This window comes from Maylandia zebra, linkage group LG3 (assembly GCF_041146795.1).
Source record: "Maylandia zebra isolate NMK-2024a linkage group LG3, Mzebra_GT3a, whole genome shotgun sequence".
In the NCBI taxonomy this organism is placed as follows: Eukaryota; Metazoa; Chordata; class Actinopteri; order Cichliformes; family Cichlidae; genus Maylandia; species Maylandia zebra.
In genome coordinates, this window is record NC_135169.1 from 22,357,826 (window position 1) to 22,375,865 (window position 18,040).

The 18,040-nt window shown below is 40.5% G+C and overlaps 1 protein-coding gene and 3 pseudogenes across 1 annotated transcript; 1 reads left to right on the top strand and 3 right to left on the bottom strand.

Annotated features, from left to right (window-relative positions):
* Window positions 1–6,028: 6,028 nt before the first annotated feature.
* Window positions 6,029–8,524, bottom strand: LOC143415636 (uncharacterized). The gene is made up of 4 exons (XM_076880952.1): window positions 8,448–8,524; window positions 7,386–7,534; window positions 6,523–6,687; window positions 6,029–6,445 (listed from the first exon to the last, which is right to left on the bottom strand). Exons 2-4 carry the CDS (start codon window positions 7,440–7,442, stop codon window positions 6,356–6,358), a joined length of 312 nt encoding a protein of 103 aa, XP_076737067.1. The 5' UTR covers window positions 7,443–7,534; window positions 8,448–8,524; the 3' UTR covers window positions 6,029–6,355.
* Window positions 8,525–8,663: 139 nt separating this feature from the next.
* On the bottom strand, window positions 8,664–9,977 carry LOC112432594 (DNA/RNA-binding protein KIN17 pseudogene; annotated as a pseudogene).
* Window positions 9,978–10,442: 465 nt separating this feature from the next.
* On the top strand, window positions 10,443–12,245 carry LOC112431759 (histone H3-like; annotated as a pseudogene).
* A 2,883-nt stretch (window positions 12,246–15,128) lies between these two features.
* On the bottom strand, window positions 15,129–16,426 carry LOC112431769 (CDAN1-interacting nuclease 1 pseudogene; annotated as a pseudogene).
* Between the last annotated feature and the right edge of the window lie 1,614 nt (window positions 16,427–18,040).

The window sequence follows — 18,040 nt, forward strand, 5'->3', positions numbered from 1 at the left end:
TTCACTGCTCGTAGACCCAAATTACACCTTTCTTGGCTGCTACTTCGAAGCACATCTGTCCTGCGTGCTGCACAACAACATTGAATATTTAGTATTTACTGCTGTTTACACTTAGCTAGATTAATGCGATGGTGTTGTGTTTAGTATGTTGCTTTGTTTTTTTTTTGTCTTTTTTTTGCTTGTTTTCTATTCCTCTCTCAACAGGTGATCCAGGAGATTTTTATTTTTTTTTCTCCCCCCCTTTCTCACTGTCCCTCTCCCCTTCTGTTTTACCTTTCTTTCCTCTTTCTTTCTCCCTTTCCTATCCCTCACTCATGTCTGTCCCGTCTGTAACATCTGAAAATAAAATATAATAAATAATAAAAACAAAGATCGACCAAATGGACCAATACGGCAATGCCACGATGATCCATTTGGCAAAGTAAATCCATTGGGTATCCTTGTTGGTCTTCAGACAACAATTCTGATGGCTAAAGAACCAAATGGGACAGGGGAGGAAAAAAAAAAAAAAAAGAAACTGATGCATCCACAAACTAACCAGTTTCAGACTTGCTGTTCTGCGATCCATATTTAGAAATTGCATTTTAATAAGGTAATTAGACTTAAAACTAAACTTGTGTTTTCCTTACTGCTTATTGACCACTGTCTTTCCATTCTAGTCCTTCCTTGAAGATTCTGAATGTTTTACATGTTTTCTGACCTAACATACTCGCTTCAAAACAATTAATAGTCTTTAAAGTGTTACCAGTGTGCTGCAGTGTGGTAATCATGAATTATTTTTTTTTGTTTTCTTTTAAATTCGGTTGAGTTAACACTGATTATACGCAGGGCAGCAGCTATAACTGAATAATTACAAAATTGCTCTTCAAGCTACTCAAATGTACCACACGTGAAACATTCATTATTGAAAGTTAAAATGTTCAATCAAAACATAACACAGAACAAATGATTGTTGTACAAGAGTTTCACTCCTATTCACAAGAGCACCAGTCATTGGTAATTTACATAACAGCATTCTCTTGATGTGTGGTTTTAGAAATCTTCCTATCCAGCAGATATTAAATGTTTAGGACATTGAAGGAGATGATATCCAGACAGACCTGAAGAAGCACACCATGGGCATTTATGTCATCAACAAGGAGGATGGACAAAATGGACATTATGATTAGGGGTGGGTTTTTATAATCGATTCATCGATTAAAATCGATTCTGGCTTGGATAACGTAAAATCGATTCATTAAAATCCTGAATCGATTTTTTAATATAAATTTATTTTGTCCGAAATGCCAGAATCTCTGGTGACATCTCACAAAATTTCAAGAACCACCAAACAGTAAATGAGAGCAGGTACAGGGATTCTGCACATAGACTTAAAAACACAGCACAACCCGCGGATCAGAATCAGTTAGATGTCGCCTTTCTCACAGTCGGGGCTGAAAGCCGACAGCTCGCTGATCCGGGTCCGCGCTTTGTGTTCACGCCCTTTATGCGCTGATTCTAAAGCTGTTAGTTTGATCTCTCTCCAAACAATATTGACCGAACCAGCAGCAAAAGAAGATCCAAACGCTTCACATAAACATCGTCATGAATTCACTCTTTTATTGTTTTGCTTCCATTGCGATGCGCAGCTCTCTCTCTCTCCCTCTCTCCCTCCCCCCCCCTCTCTCTCTCTCGAACAGTTTCGCTTTCTTCATTATTCGCTTGCTTGTTACGCACAAGTCTACTGTTGCTTACAGCGCTGTCGGCCGCTGTTTTTTTCCCTTTTACATTCTTCCGAAAAGAAAACCTCATTTCTGCTGTTCAATACTGAACAAATTTAAACTTTTTAATATTATTCAAAATGCAAAATGCTTAGCCGTGTGTCTAATAAAAGCGCTGTAACGTCAGAGGCAATGTTCATTAATTAATGGTTTTCTTTCGTTTTTGATGTACTGCAGAATATTTTTATAAAATCCCAGGCCAGGAAAATCACCTACATGTTTTTCTGTGTTTTATCTTCAGCTACTTTGACACAAAGGCATCTGCTGTGATGCTCACACCTTGGATAAAGTGTTGCGAGTGTCAGCTTCCTTTTTATAGATACAAAAATATGTAAATGTTCTGATCTGAATTATACTTCTGACTGTCAAAATTTCCCAGATTTAAATCGAATCGAATCGAATTAAATCGAATCGTGGATCGAATCGATTTGGGACCTTGTGAATCGGAATTGAATCGATTCTAGAAATCAGTGACGATACCCAGCCCTAATTATGATGACATTGGAATATTTGTTGAAGGGGAGATAGTCATGGACAACATTGGATCTCTGGCCCAAACAGAGAGCAGAGAAAATTTAGATGTGCAACTAAAAACATGCTTGCCATGTAATCCCCAAACATCTCTGAAATTGCTCTGCAAACTTCAGAGTACTTGTACTTCAGAAGTCCTGTGGGTACCGTAAAGACTCATGTATGCACACAAACCACATTTTTTTTGCAATCTGATCCTCTTTCTCTTGGCTGTTTCCTTCAGGGATCACCACAGTGAATGATCCACCTCCATCTAAGCATATGCTCTGCATCCTCTTAACTCACAAGAACTAAATTCCTGTTTTTCATTTCACTTTCAGAAGTTTTTTTTTCTTTTGTCCTGGATAAAAGAAATTTAATCATATATATTAATTGATATTAATAATATCAATATTAATAATCACAAGAACCCTTAAGATGAGATAGATAAACTTGTCCCTGCAATACTGTGACAAATACTGTTGTGATAAATATGTAAGGAATTTGCATGTACTTACCAAAATAACACCATCTTCTTGAATAAACAGTAACACATAAGGGGAAGAAAATCTGCCAGAAAAGGAAGACAAATAAAAAAATAAAATAAAAAAAAAAACTTTAGAAAGACAAACAATTACCGTTTCCAAGCCATTAGTGCATTACTTCATGATACTCCCTTGTAACAAAACAAATCTTACTTGTGCCTCTGTGCAAACTACAGATGGCACGATACCACTTTTTTATGTCCGATACCGATATCATAAATTTGATTATCTGCCGATGCCGATATGAATCCGATATAGTGTATTTTATAATAAATAAAACTGTTTTTATAAATATTTTGCTGCATTTTGTATAAGTTCATACTCAGTTTTAAAAACAAAACATTAAAGCTATTCTGTTATACCTGTATGCAAAAAATACACTGCACCCAAAATATTTTATACTTCAGCAATACTGATCAACCTAAAAAACTTACACCATCCTCCTTATTCAGGTATTCTAAACAGTACATAGAAATATTAAACTAACTAATAGGGCTGCCAACTCCCAGCAAAAATATTAGGAAACCACCCTGCACCCTCTGCCTGATAATGCTTAATTGACGTAATCTACTTTAATGCACAGAAATCAATTATTTTTCTATAATAATTAGATTCAATATTTTTCTTCAATACAGTTGCAGACAGCGCAGATGGTACCTTCCCAAAGGAAAAAGTGCTGTATGTACTACTATTACTAGGGTATATATTAGACTTAATATTTACTACATACAATAATGGATCTCTATACATTTAACCAGATCACCACTTTGGTAGTAAGATTTAGAATAATTATTTATTAAAAGCTAGACATTTTAAATGAGAATAAGAAAGAAAATTATGTCTTTGTGCCCCCCTTTCCCTGTTAATGCCCTACCTGGCCCCCTGGCAAAACTTTGCTAGATCCGCCCCTGCACAGTTACCAGATGTCAGCTACATAGAAAAGGATCCTGGTGTTATTTGTCTCTCATAAACAGTTCATAACTTCCCTTCAACTCATTCATGTGACCTAAAATGTAAACCTGTTTCTTCATTACCTGTTCAGCTCTAATGATTCAGTAAAAACTTCTCCTGCACTCAGAAAAATAAAGGTGCCAACTGGAACCAAAAGTGGTTCTTTAGACTGATGCCATAGAAGAACCTTTTTTGGTGCCACAAAGAACCTTTCAAACAATGGTTCTTTGAAGAACCATTTCTTTCAGTGGTTCATTGAAGAACCTTTAAAGGTGCCCCAAAGAACCATCAAGAAATGGTTCTTTGGGGCACCTTTAATGGTTTTTCAAAGAACCTTTTTAAAAATGGTTCTTTAAAGAACCATTTTTAAAAAGGTCCTTCAAATGGTTCTTTAAAAGAACCATTTTAAAGAACCTTTTTTGAGTGGTTCTTTAAAAAAACATTTTAAATCTTTCAAAATAAAATGCATCATAAATTGAATTTGAGTAGGGTAAAATAAATACGAGCACAGCATAGACATATATTAATGGTTTATTGTCATTTTGTAGTTACCAAAAGACAAAAAGGCATTTTAACCCTCAGCACAACATCACTACTAATACATGTCACATATTAGTGTTTTGAACAGTAATAATTAAATATATTTGCTATACTATAAATAAATATATATATATAAATACTATAGCTACAGATAACACAACAATACATGTATTGTTTAATTAATAAAACATCAGAAAGTGATAAAACACATTAGAAATAGCAATAGCTTCATAACAGACCAATAAATCAACACATTTTCATCAGCAGATGTTTGCATGTTCAGTAACAATATTTCAACAAGTTTATGATTAAAATGATCAATGAACTTTAGCATTACGCTATGTAATGTACGTTTCATGTTGTACTCATGGTCCTTTGTTAGTCCAGTTTAGGATAATGTCTCTGACGTATGTTTCATATCAAATACAGGGAGTGCAGAATTATTAGGCAAATGAGTATTTTGTCCACATCATCCTCTTCATGCATGTTGTCTTACTCCAAGCTGTATAGGCTCGAGAGCCTACTACCAATTAAGCATATTAGGTGATGTGCATCTCTGTAATGAGAAGGGGTGTGGTCTAATGACATCAACACTCTATATCTGGTGTGCATAATTATTAGGCAACGTCCTTTCCTTTGGCAAAATGGGTCAAAAGAAGGACTTGACGGGCTCAGAAAAGTCAAAAATAGTGAGATATCTTGCAGAGGGATGCAGCAGTCTCAAAATTGCAAAGCTTCTGAAGCGTGATTATCGAACAATCAAGCGTTTTATTCAAAATAGTCAACAGGGTCGCAAGAAGCGTGTGGAAAAACCAAGGCGCAAAATAACTGCCCATGAACTGAGAAAAGTCAAGCGTGCAGCTGCCAAGATGCCACTTGCCACCAGTTTGGCCATATTTCAGAGCTGCAACATCACTGGAGTGCCCAAAAGCACAAGGTGTGCAATACTCAGAGACATGGCCAAGGTAAGAAAGGCTGAAAGACGACCACCACTGAACAAGACACACAAGCTGAAACGTCAAGACTGGGCCAAGAAATATCTCAAGACTGGTTTTTCTAAGGTTTTATGGACTGATGAAATGAGAGTGAGTCTTGATGGGCCAGATGGATGGGCCCGTGGCTGGATTGGTAAAGGGCAGAGAGCTCCAGTCCGACTCAGACGCCAGCAAGGTGGAGGTGGAGTACTGGTTTGGGCTGGTATCATCAAAGATGAGCTTGTGGGGCCTTTCCGGGTTGAGGATGGAGTCAAGCTCAACTCCCAGTCCTACTGCCAGTTTCTGGAAGACACCTTCTTCAAGCAGTGGTACAGGAAGAAGTCTGCATCCTTCAAGAAAAACATGATTTCCATGCAGGACAATGCTCCATCACACGCGTCCAAGTACTCCACAGCGTGGCTGGCAAGAAAGGGTATAAAAGAAGAAAAACTAATGACATGGCCACCTTGTTCACCTGATCTGAACCCCATTGAGAACCTGTGGTCCATCATCAAATGTGAGATTTACAAGGAGGGAAAACAGTACACCTCTCTGAACAGTGTCTGGGAGGCTGTGGTTGCTGCTGCACGCAATGTTGATGGTGAACAGATCAAAACACTGACAGAATCCATGGATGGCAGGCTTTTGAGTGTCCTTGCAAAGAAAGGTGGCTATATTGGTCGCTGATTTGTTTTTGTTTTGTTTTTGAATGTCAGAAATGTATATTTGTGAATGTGTAGATGTTATATTGGTGTCACTGGTGAAAATAAATAATTGAAATGGGTATATATTTGTTTTTTGTTAAGTTGCCTAATAATTATGCACAGTAATAGTCACCTGCACACACAGATATCCCCCTAAAATAGCTAAAACTAAAAACAAACTAAAAACTACTTCCAAAAACATTCAGCTTTGATATTAATGAGTTTTTTGGGTTCATTGAGAACATGGTTGTTGTTCAATAATAATATTCCTCAAAAATACAACTTGCCTAATAATTCTGCACTCCCTGTATATGTCATATCAAAACAAGCCCACACCTGCAGTTGTTTCAGTTTTTCACTGGTGTTTCCTGTCAGCTGGTCAACCTCACATCCATATCAGCCAACCAAATGACAAGTTCCTCCCTTTGTGCTTCAAATCCCTCCCACTCTGAGACAAGGAGCTGAAAGAGATCGAGAAAAGAGTCAATTATAAAGAAGAGAAAAGTGAAACCCTCCTCAGAAGGTCTGACTCGCATACCTGCAGTTGACCTGTGATGGACTCCAGTTTGGCGTTCACGTCATCCCTCGCCGATGCCAGCAGCCGAGTCTGCAGGGTGCCCTGGAAGAGCTGAGTTAATGTTCGACTCCTCCTGGTCAGGCTCTCCAGCTGGATGAGCCGAGGTCTCCCCTCTCGCCGCTGCCTCTGAACACAGAAACACAAATTGCATCTGAAGCAGGAGGTGCAGATTTTTTTGCTATTCTTTTCTAAATCCAGGCTTGATCACGTGGAGGTATTTGGAAAACTTTTTTGGCCAGTGGACGACTGTTGTCTTGCAGAAAGTCAAATCAAACATATGCGATACACAATCAATTCACAAGAACACATAAAAAAATAAGTCCAGTTCTTGCCTGATTTCAAGTGAAATCTGCATCAAAACAGGGTGACAGAAGTAAAACGAGAGCACAAAGCCTCACTTTGTACAAGCCTGCTATTACAGTTCTCCTCTATGCAGACGACTTTCCTGTTTTCAAGGCACAACTTGGATCTGCTGTACGAATCTTATGGATACACACTAAATGAAACAATAGTGTGCATGACTCCAGATTCTGATCCCTCATCCTAATATGGTCCCAACATAGCAACAGCAATAATGCAAATGTTGAGGCTTCAAAATACAAAGTCCATAAACCAATGGCTGACATGGGTTTTATCATAAGGGTGATAAATATACAGATTTCAGTCTGTCTTAGAGATTTGAGGTTCATTTACCTGCAGATGCACTATACGTGCCTGTTCCATGGTTTTCCACAACATTTTGCACATCACTATTTAATACAGGAAGTAGGTGAACTAAAACAAGTCATCTTTCTTTGTGAGAGGACCATACTAATGAAACAAACCTCAATGACATCATAGGGATCCCTAAAGATGCTCCTGCTGCTTCTCTTCCTCCTCATCCTAAGCTTCCTTCTCCTTGTCCTCGCCTTCCATCCAATTGTAATTCAACCTAATTGTGTTTCTCCCCCTCCTCTTCCTCATTTTGTTGGAGCTGTGAACACAATTAATGTGAATCTGGATTAATTTGTGCAAACAAGAAAAATCTACAGCTTTTTGGTCAGAGGTGCTCTTGTGATTTAAGCCGAGTAGAGTAGATTTATGTGTTGATGCTACCTGCTTCAGCTCTGGCTGCTGAGTGATATTTACACCCTGGCTGGATTACAAACTTTAACCATGTGCTGAACTTTGGCCCAGCGTTGATACCTCTTGTTAGTATAACGACCTCTTCTTAGCTTGTATGTATGATGTATGATGGTGGATAAATGAAATATACAAAAAAATTAACTATATTACAAAAGAACATCTATCTTGGAAACATCAAATGACCGGAGCATAACTTGTCAACTAGTCCGAAACTAAGTTATGCAGGAAGACACACCTTCTCATGTCACATTTCTATTCATTTCTATATAATTCGATTAGACAATAAAGAGTCATCTAATCTAATTATTCATTCAAAACACTTATGCATAGCTGTATTTTATAAAGCTCATACAGAATTCAAGGTACAGGTTCATGTGAGTATTTAATGTACGGCTCAGATCTACAGAATTTCAGAGTTTCTAGAGCAGACACAGAGCTCACGTCACAACAGGCTTCAGGCGCCATTTTAGTGACTTTAACAATATATTACATTTTAATTTCGGTCTAGCTGACATTAGGTTATGTACGCAGCACGCAATTGAACCACATATTTTAGAAGCCAAAGGTTCAAATTAGCTGGGAGCAGCTTCACTTAATTATAACAGTGGTTTTGTTAGGAAAACAGTTGGATACTAAATTGCGTTGACCTCAACGGCTAACGTATCTAGCTAATCGCTACTGTTAGCACAACATCAACAGCAAGCTACAATGACGAGTAACAAAAATAAAACCGTAATAAGGTTTTAATGAAAATGTTTTACCTTTTCTAACAATCCCAGAATCCACAGCTTCAAAGTCCAGCAGGTACTGAAGACTGTTATCTGTTTCGCTGTCACAGGAGGGAAAACAAGCTGAAGAACCATCCACAAAATAAAAAGGTTCTTTGACGTATGATGGTTCTTTAAAGAACCATGAAGACATCTGAAGAACCACTTAAGAACCATAATTCTTCTGAGTGTGGTTTCACCTATTACACAAGAGATTCCCGGAGAATAAACTCTGACACAGTAGAGTCCTTCAGCTAAAAAGCTACCTGAGGTTTAAACAGGAAGTATGCTTATTCAGGCCAGTTTTGAGAAATCCTCGTAGGCAATGTCCACTCTCTTTCCTTTCTGAGGTCCAGAGTCAAGAGTGAGTGCAGCGCTGAAATGTTTTTCATCAATGCCCTCTAGCAGAGCCTCCATATCTCTGTAAGGACCATTCAGGATCAAAACTCGTTTACCTGGGGCAGGTATAACTGTCTCTAAGTGATTCTGGTCCAGTTTCAGTTTGTCTCCAGAGTCGATCATTTTTACCACTGCGGTGTATTTGTCTCGTACCTCCATGATGACAGCCTTCTTTTTGTGGTATTTCTCCCCCAGTCTTTTGGTGATTACTTTTACTATAATATTGGGCTGCAGCCAGTCATCAGTTCTCACCGGCTGCTGTTGTTGTTGTTTTTTCTTCTCCATCTCTATGATCTCCTCCAAAGCTGATTTCTTCTTCTTTTCCCCTCCTCTGGAGTCTGAGCTGGAGTCTTTCCTTTTTACTGAGGTCGAAGACGAAGATGATGCTGCTTTAAGCGCACTAGCACCCAGAACCGAACTTGATTTGGAGGGGCCAGTGACAGAAGAACAGGCACCCAAGTTGAAAGCAACTTTTTCTTCCTCACTCTCCCGTTTGAGCTCTGTGTAGACTGGAGTTTCATCAGTGCCCTTGCCTTCACGGCCTTTGCGGACCTGCTCCTCGATCATTCTGGCACTCCTCTCCTCGTCGTCAAGCTCCTGTTTCTTCTTTCTCGCCTGCTCCTCTTGGCGTCGGATGGTCTCTGGGTCGCAGTCGATGTACTGGATGTACCAGCCTTTGGGGGTTTCATCAACTTTGCAAAAACCCTCTCTGCCCAGCCACTTGGTGAAGTCGGTCAGAGTCTCCCACTGCGTTGAGTTCATATGGATGTGCTCCCGGTGACTGATGTACTCATTGTAGACGATGTTGTTGTGTACTCGCTTGGTCCCAAATCGTCTCCTGAGCAGCTCCAGGAAGTCACTTTTGAATTCATCTGAGAAGTAGTCCATGAACTTGGTGGGGTTCTCAGAGGCCAGCAGTAGCTGCCTCTGGTGGGACTCGGACACGCAGTGACACTTAAATCCGTTCTCGTCCCTGCATTGTTTCTGACACATCTGGCAATACCATCTCAACTTGTGTAGACCTTTGGCTTTTATTCGGTTGCTTATCGCTTTGGGTGAAAGAAAATCTGCTTTTCCCATTATGACTAGTTACCTTTAACACGAAACACTTTATAAAATGATTTAAAAAAAACGTTTTTCCTCGAAAAGCCGCTCAGACCAGCGCTCGCTGCTAGGGTAAACAGTTTCCGCGTGTGCTTCTACGTCATACCCTCGCGAATAAACGAAAAAACTTGCGAATGTCCAGTCTTGCCGCAGCCACTCGTTTTGATAGTCTCGATGCTACGAAGAAAAGAACCTAAGAGAAAATGTGGCCCGATCAGCTCAAAGCCTCGCTTATATTTCCGCAGAGCGCGCGGAGCTTCGTCACGCACCAATCGTAGAGAGGCTTACGGCAGCGCGCAACATCAATGCACTTTTCTCCAATGAGCAGCACACACTGAGGCGGGGCGATGCTCCACGTGGAGCCAGTCACCAATCACGAGCCGGAGCGGCACCGCGTCACAGCCAGTCACACACTATAAGAGCAGCGAGTCTCCTCTGTTCGCTACATTTTCTGCTCTTATCACAGGGAAAGAAAAGTGAGGAAGAATGGCACGAACCAAGCAGACCGCTCGCAAGTCTACTGGCGGCAAAGCCCCCAGGAAGCAGCTGGCCACCAAGGCCGCACGTAAGAGTAGTGATGGGCAGATGAAGCCCCATGAAGCACTGAAGCTTTTCATCCAATTGGTTCACCCCAACGCGAAGCTTCATGAAGCTTCATTTGCTCTAGCAGGACACCTACTGGACGTAAAAATAATAGCTGGCATGAATTTGAAGAGTGTGGCATTTTGCACACAGCCTGTAAATGTCAACAACAAAAGGAGTGTGTAAAACATGTATATTGTAGTGATGGCAGCATACTGTGTATATTTATAGTGGCAGTATGGGAAATAATTATTTGGAAATGCTTGAAATGGAAATGATCATTTACTGTGAGGTGAGGTGTGGTTGGGGTGTGGACAGTAGTTGTGCTTTTGTAACGTTGAGGTATGGACAGCTACACACTGAGGCTTTGAGCCTCAGTCCTGCCTGTTCACATTTTATTCTGTAAAAACTAAATTTTCACTGCTTTTATAACCTTTAGTGGGGAGAACATAGCTAGGATTTAATGATTTAACAAATCTTTTGAATCCTTTGTCCTCCACAATGCTAAATGGCTGGGAGTCCTCAATCACCATGTTAACCAGGTCTTCATCTATTTGAGATTGTTCTCCTGAGGAAAGACAATAAAACAAAGCACAAATATAAATATCACACACGTAACTTATAACAGTTGTATAATATTGTTATATCATTTAGTAACATTACAGCATGCTATATTATCATTGCATTTGATGGCTCACCTGGTCTTGCTCCACAATCGGTGTTCCCTTATTCTCATGCAAAGCTCTGTAGTGCCTAAGCATGGATGAGGTGTTGTTGTTATATCCCAGCTCCCTGGCACATAGCAAACACTTCACCTTGTACAAAAGTAAAGACAGCTTAACATAGGTTTTATTGCACCATCAGTATCATGACAATACATCTTCTTTAGAAATTTACATACCTTGTTGGGAGGAATAAGATCAAAATGTTCCCACACAGGGGAGGACATCCTCCTCTTCTTAGCCGGCTCCATTCTCTCCTGACTTTCTCTCCTCACTCTCATAAACCTCCAAACTGTCTCCAAACTCTCACTAACCGCAACTCTCCATCAAACACCCACATTTTGATTGAAGTCTGAGGGGTTTATATCGCTGTCATATCTCACGGCAAAGTTCGAACCACTTCATGAACCAGTCACGTGGTACAGCCGGGCAGCGAGGCTTCGGACGTCATCATTTTCAGCTCCTCCCATAAATGAAGCAAGCCTCGATACGCGCTTCGCGGAAACGCCCCCTCCATTACTCGACACACGCTCCGAAGCCTCGATACAGAACGTCACATCACTACGTAAGAGCGCCCCGGCCACCGGGGGCGTCAAGAAGCCTCACCGTTATAGGCCTGTACCGTGGCTCTGCGCGAGATCCACCGTTACCAGAAATCCACAGAGCTGCTAATCCGCAAGCTGCCCTTCCAGCGCCTGGTCCGCGAGATCGCTCAGGATTTCAAGACCGACCTGCGCTTCCAGAGCTCTGCAGGAGGCCAGCGAGGCTTACCTGGTCGGACTTTACGAGGACACCAACCTGTGCGCTATCCACGCCAAAAGGGTCACCATCATGCCCAAAGACATCCAGCTGGCTCGCCGCATCCGCGGAGAGAGAGCTTAAGCTGCACGCTCTCCTACCAACAACGGCTCTTTTCAGAGCCACCTCACTCACACCAAGAGCTCGCTCCTTTATTCTTATTCTTAGTATTGTTTTTAAAATTGAATCTTATGCTCACACTTCAATCTTCATGCTGTTTCTATTCCTGAAATTACAGTTGGCATCAACATGGAATTCACTGACTTCAGTTACGAAATTTATATTTAAAGTATTTTTCAAAGAAACCTGTTAGTCACTTGAACTCAAGTTCACTCATAAAATGTGTCCTTCATAATAATGTTACAGGCTATGCTAGGCTTTGGCCCACATCAGTCTGAAACTGTATGTAACCATGAATAACGTGTTTTGGAAACTGACTGCACAACAGGCAGCACTATTAGTTCTCTCAGTCTCCCACAGTAGCATTTCCAATTTTGATTGAAACTGTCAGAGAAAACGGCAGCCTCGAGCAGACCAGGATATTGGTTTACAGAGGCTGTTAAAAGTATGTGTCTAACGTTAAAATGTTGGTGCCACAATAATTTCATCCTAATGGTACTGACATATTCATAGGGTTCATTTTTGAGACAAAATATCATGAGGTAGTCATGATTTTGCAAATATTCCACCTTGGAGTGCAGTTTGCACAAATTGTTTTAATAATGGTGTAGTGGTGGAGTAATGGTGATACAAGAATCACAGGTGAAGTTGGATGATGACTTGGTGGTTCATGACTGTATTTGAAGCACATGTGTGACTGCATGTATGTGGAATGGCTCACTGTTATTCATCAGGTGACAGAGGCAGCTCTGCCATGTTGTAGCTCGGACAGAGGTGAAGAGGCGAGGTCACAGGTGACTGACTGATGATTTGGTGCTATAGATTAACTAGTATTTATTATCATGACAATTGTTAGGCTGCTGATGTAAATTGTTTCATTAGTGTATATTTGACAAAGAATCTGAATTGACATGTCTCACTTTTTATATGGCACGAATCCATGTGTTATTTTATCAGGTGGCAATATGTCCTAGTGCAGTCAGAGGGGAAGAGCCAGGCCCAAAGGTGAGGCACATCAAGCACACAATAATTTTAATCTGAGGATAAAACGCATGTACTGAGGCTGAAAGAAGCTTCAGTGCTCTCACAAGACTAAAAAGATGGCTAAGGTCAACAATGACTCAAATGAGATTAAACAATCCTGATGTATGCCATGTCCACCAGGAGAGACTGGACAGTATAGATGTAAAACAAATATGCCAGCAGTTTATCTCAGTTAACAAGAGGAGCAGGCATGTGTTTGGCTCCTTCACATGGACATTGAGTTGTTGTGTGGGACACCAGTAGTCCATGTCTTTTGCTGTAACAGTAGTTCATGTTGAGAATAAAACATCCCAGCTCACTGATTTGATCGGGGCAATATCGTGCCTAAAATGTTGCATCGTTTTGCCGAGAGATCTTTTGTGGTAATCGTAGCTAAGGGGTTTTATGGACAAAAACCACCAGGTTATTCAGTGTTCCCTTAGTGCTAATGTGTTAGAGATGTTGGTGCACTATAACTGAACTAATGTTGTTAAGTCCTTAAAGTCATATTCTTTTATTGTCATGACTGTATTTGAAGCTATTTTTATGTTTGTATGATACCTGATTGATATGGAATATGGCTGAAGTAAACTAAAGCCTAAAATACTTAGTCAGTCATTTGTTTAATAGTAATTTAACATATAATTCACATATAAAACTATGAACTGTAATTTTAAATGATTTAAAAGCATGAAGAATAGCATATGTAGGCAAGTATATTTCTCCTTTTTTTTTTTTTTTCTCAAGAAGCGACAAAAAGGAAAAAAGGAACAGGGCAGGGTTCAGTGGTTGAATCATCCGTCCCCACCAATGCCAAAACCAAATCTACGCCCTTGCTATGTGTTGTAACCAATGACTATGATGTAACTGTACAAAGTGTGTCAGTCTTGTCAGCCCACTAGCCCAGACACCGACCAAACCCCTGCCCCAGATGGCGAACAGAGAACGGGGGTGTGTGAAGACCCCACGCCTCACTCCTCCCGCTCACTTATTGTTACTGCTAATGCAAATTAGTGCAAATCGAGTAATGCAAACCACTATTTATTTAGTTGTGTAGATGTTTTCGTATTCCAGCCGATTCTGCTTCAGAAATTATTTAGTGCGTTTGAAGTCTAATATTGATTTAATTCGGCGGAATGTTGTCGATGTGTTTCTGTTTTTATGCAGCAGCCCGGACCAAAACTAAAAAATGTGAACAAACATGTCGGACCTATTTCTGATCTGAAGATGAGTGCGGGGAAAATAAGGAGATCGCATAACACTGAATGATGCAACAAACCTCTGCACAAATGTACTTACTATCATGTCTTTCTTTCCGCAGAACCAACGCGGTATCAAATACAAAAACAAAACTTTGATCTCTCTCCCAAAGGTTTTAACCGGATATCTGCGGTACAATCCACATTCCTGCTTCTCCAGAGCTCAGACTGCACGTCAAGTTGCACATGGCTCCAAACGCGGAAGAAACCAAAAGAACAAAAATACGCGGGTTACGGGGGATGACGCAAAGGACACCGCTTCCTCGTTTCTCTATTGTCAAGTCAAGTCATCTTTATAGCACAGTTAAAAGACATCAAGTGTCGTTCAAAGTGATGGACAGAGGGATAATATAATAAAAACAATATAGATAAGATGAAAACATTGTAGAAAAATTGTAAGACATCCATATGTGTACATGCAAATATGCACTGTTATCTAATGCAAGTAAAGCAACCGTCTCATGAAAACTTTTCGTCGTTGTTTCCTTAAAAAAATGTTTATATTTGTGACAAAAATGTGCAAAATGCCCAACACACACAATCAAACACGATCTGTACAGCGTGATGAACGTCATCTGTTTTAAATGTATTAACTGAACAATCTGCAACAGAGTTTGACAATATTTTAAATAATTCTTTATTTTTTGAAAAGTGTTTTATGTGCTACATTTACAGCTCACCTTTATGATGCACCGCAACAGAACAAACTAATGAACACATTATTCAAATCAACTTGTTCTCCTGATCCATTTTAGATCAAATCTAAAAGTTAAAATTTTATTCAATTTGTATTTGTCACATAGACAATCATACATAGTACGACATGCAGTGAAATGCTTATGCCAGACCATACAAAAACGAAACGAAACTAGCAATAAATAATATACAATACAATAATACTAATACTACTTTGGTTTTATTCTTGCTTCTGATCTTTTCTCATTCTTTGTTTTTATTCTGGCTCTCAGGTGATCGGTCTTGTTGCGTGGCATGGCACAGGGTGACAATGTCTGTAGGGAAGCAGTCTTTGAGTAGGATACCTCTGTCTCTCTGGCAATCCAGGTCTCCAATAAAGCCATACCAGTAGATCACAAGGCCTGGACCAAATCTGTTCCAGTAGCTCCAGAATTGTTCATTGAGATAGGTTTGATGGCTTTGATCATCTCCAAAAGAGGCTTTGCTCTCAATCCAGTGTACAATGTGTCCTTCCACAGCAACTGGAACCTCCAGGATGATATCAGGTGTTTTGTCATAGCCCATAGTTCTCAGATGGTTTTCATCCAGAAAGGAAAGGTTCTTCTCATTCAGTTTTTCCCGGAGCAGCACTTCATGCTCATGGCCTATGGCGTGTTTGATGCAGTCTACCAGCGGTCCATAACAGCAGTCATTTATTGTGCATTGGTAGACATTACTGGCCAAAATTTGGTCTGGAATTGAAGATGGCTCCTTCAGCATGCTGTTGAGGACTGATTTAGATGGCATTCCACCATCCTGGCCCTGAAGGAACCTGTCCAGGATGATACGAGCCATCAGCGCAGGAGACAGATCCACCTCATTGGCCAATTCAAGCAGGACAGGAGCAGTAGGCTGTGCCTTGGCTTCACTCAGATACCTTTGGTAGTAGCTTTCAATAACATCTGGCACATGGTGTCTTGAGAATGTCCTTTTGATCCATTTCTGGTACTCCAGGGAGAAGATGCTCAGAAGAGTGGACCGCGAGTGACTTGGAAACTTGTCCTTCAGTATCTTCATGCATCGGCGTGTAGGTCTCAGTTTTTCAGTCCACCGCACTATCTCTTTATATTCTGCTCGGGACAGTCTCATCATGAGAAAGGGATCTTTACTCTTAATTCCGGCAGTCCTAGTACCGTCCCCGATAGCCTCCAGTCTTGCTTTTTTTAAAAAAAAAATCTTTATTTAAAGTAAACAAATTTACATGCCGCGGCCACTGATTTTGATAGGTTCTTTTCTTTGTAGTATCGAGACTAAGAGAAAATGTGGTCCGATCAGCTCAAAGCCAGGGGGGACTGGGAAGATGGCGGAGTGAGTGGTTCAACTTGAGTGGGCTCCGAGGCTTTTCCTGAAAAGAACCTCCTTTATGTCTTGACCGCAATCAAGTTAACCGGAATTAGAAGCAGACTAGTTATACTTCATCTCTAAAACTCAAAAACTTCCTCCCTGTGTTTCTCTCCGTCATTCTCGGCCACCTTCTCCGAAGCGGCGAAATGGCTAACATTAACAAAGATCATGGCTACCACCTAGCGGCTCTTCGACAGGCGTGCGACGAAGAAGATATTGAATGGATGGAACAGCAGCACGACTTATCACAAGACGGACCGCAAGCTGATCGTCACCACACACCAGTTAAAAGTCCAAATCCTAAAAAAATGAAGGCTAACGAATCGCAGACGCAAAACGAAGTTTCAAACACAGTTCTCCTCAATGCTATCCAAAAACTGGTATGTAAATTTGACACCCAAAGTGAACATTTAAAGAATTATGAATTCCAGTTGCAAGAAAACACCGACGCTGTAAGAAAAGTAAAGGAGTCCGTGGATGCTAATACGGAAGCTGTTAAATCTGTGGTGGAAGATGTGAAACGTATTAAAACGCAGATGGCGACGCTGAAAAAAGAGAACGAGGCTCTTCGTGAAATGTGTCTGGAGCATGCTAGATACAAACGGAGATGGTCTTTGCTGCTAACTGGCGTTCCTGAGAAGGAGGGGGAGAACACGAGAGAAGAAATAATCAGAATTCTGACCAAGATAATTCCTGCGAACGCCGAGCAGCTGTACAACACAGTGGATACAGTGCACCGGCTGGGTCAGAAGGGACGAGTTGGTGACAAACCCAGGCTGATTGTCATACAGTTTGCCATGAGAACTGTTCGAGACCTAGTGTGGAAGATGTCCAAGGAGGCGAAGCTCTGCAAGGAGATGAAGATTCGGTTTAGAGAGGACTTTTGTAAGGAAGACAGAGAAGCCCGCAAACGTCTGTGGCCGAGGGTGGAGGAGGCAAGGAGCAGAGGGCACAAAGCTTTCCTGAAGGACGGATATGCTGTCATCGATGGTCGTCAAATCAAAGAATGAAAGAACTTTATAACGACCTAGATAAGAAGGTATAACTGTTCAACTAAATTTAAGCCGGTAACTTGCTCAATGGTCCCTGACTTTGACTGGGTCTATTAGTTAATAGGAGGTAAAATGTTCCATTGCCTTACTCTAGTTATTACAGCACTTTCAAGCTATATTCAATGGTTCTTTCAATATTTTCTTTAAATGTTCGAGGTTTAAGAAGTAACATAAAGCGTAAAGCGATTTTTCTTTTTTGTAAGGAACAGCCTAACACGAATTGTTTTTTATTTCAAGAGACACACAGTAGTAAAGATGATCATATATTTTGGAGAAAGCAGTGGGGAAGCGGTGATATTTATTTATCTCATGGTACCTCTCATTCAGCAGGAGTGGCTATTTTTCTACATCGTTTTAATGGAAGAGTTCTTGATCATAAAGGTGATGAGGAAGGTCATTGGTTAATGGTTAACATGGAGTTGGATGATACTAAGTACATTTTAGTAAAT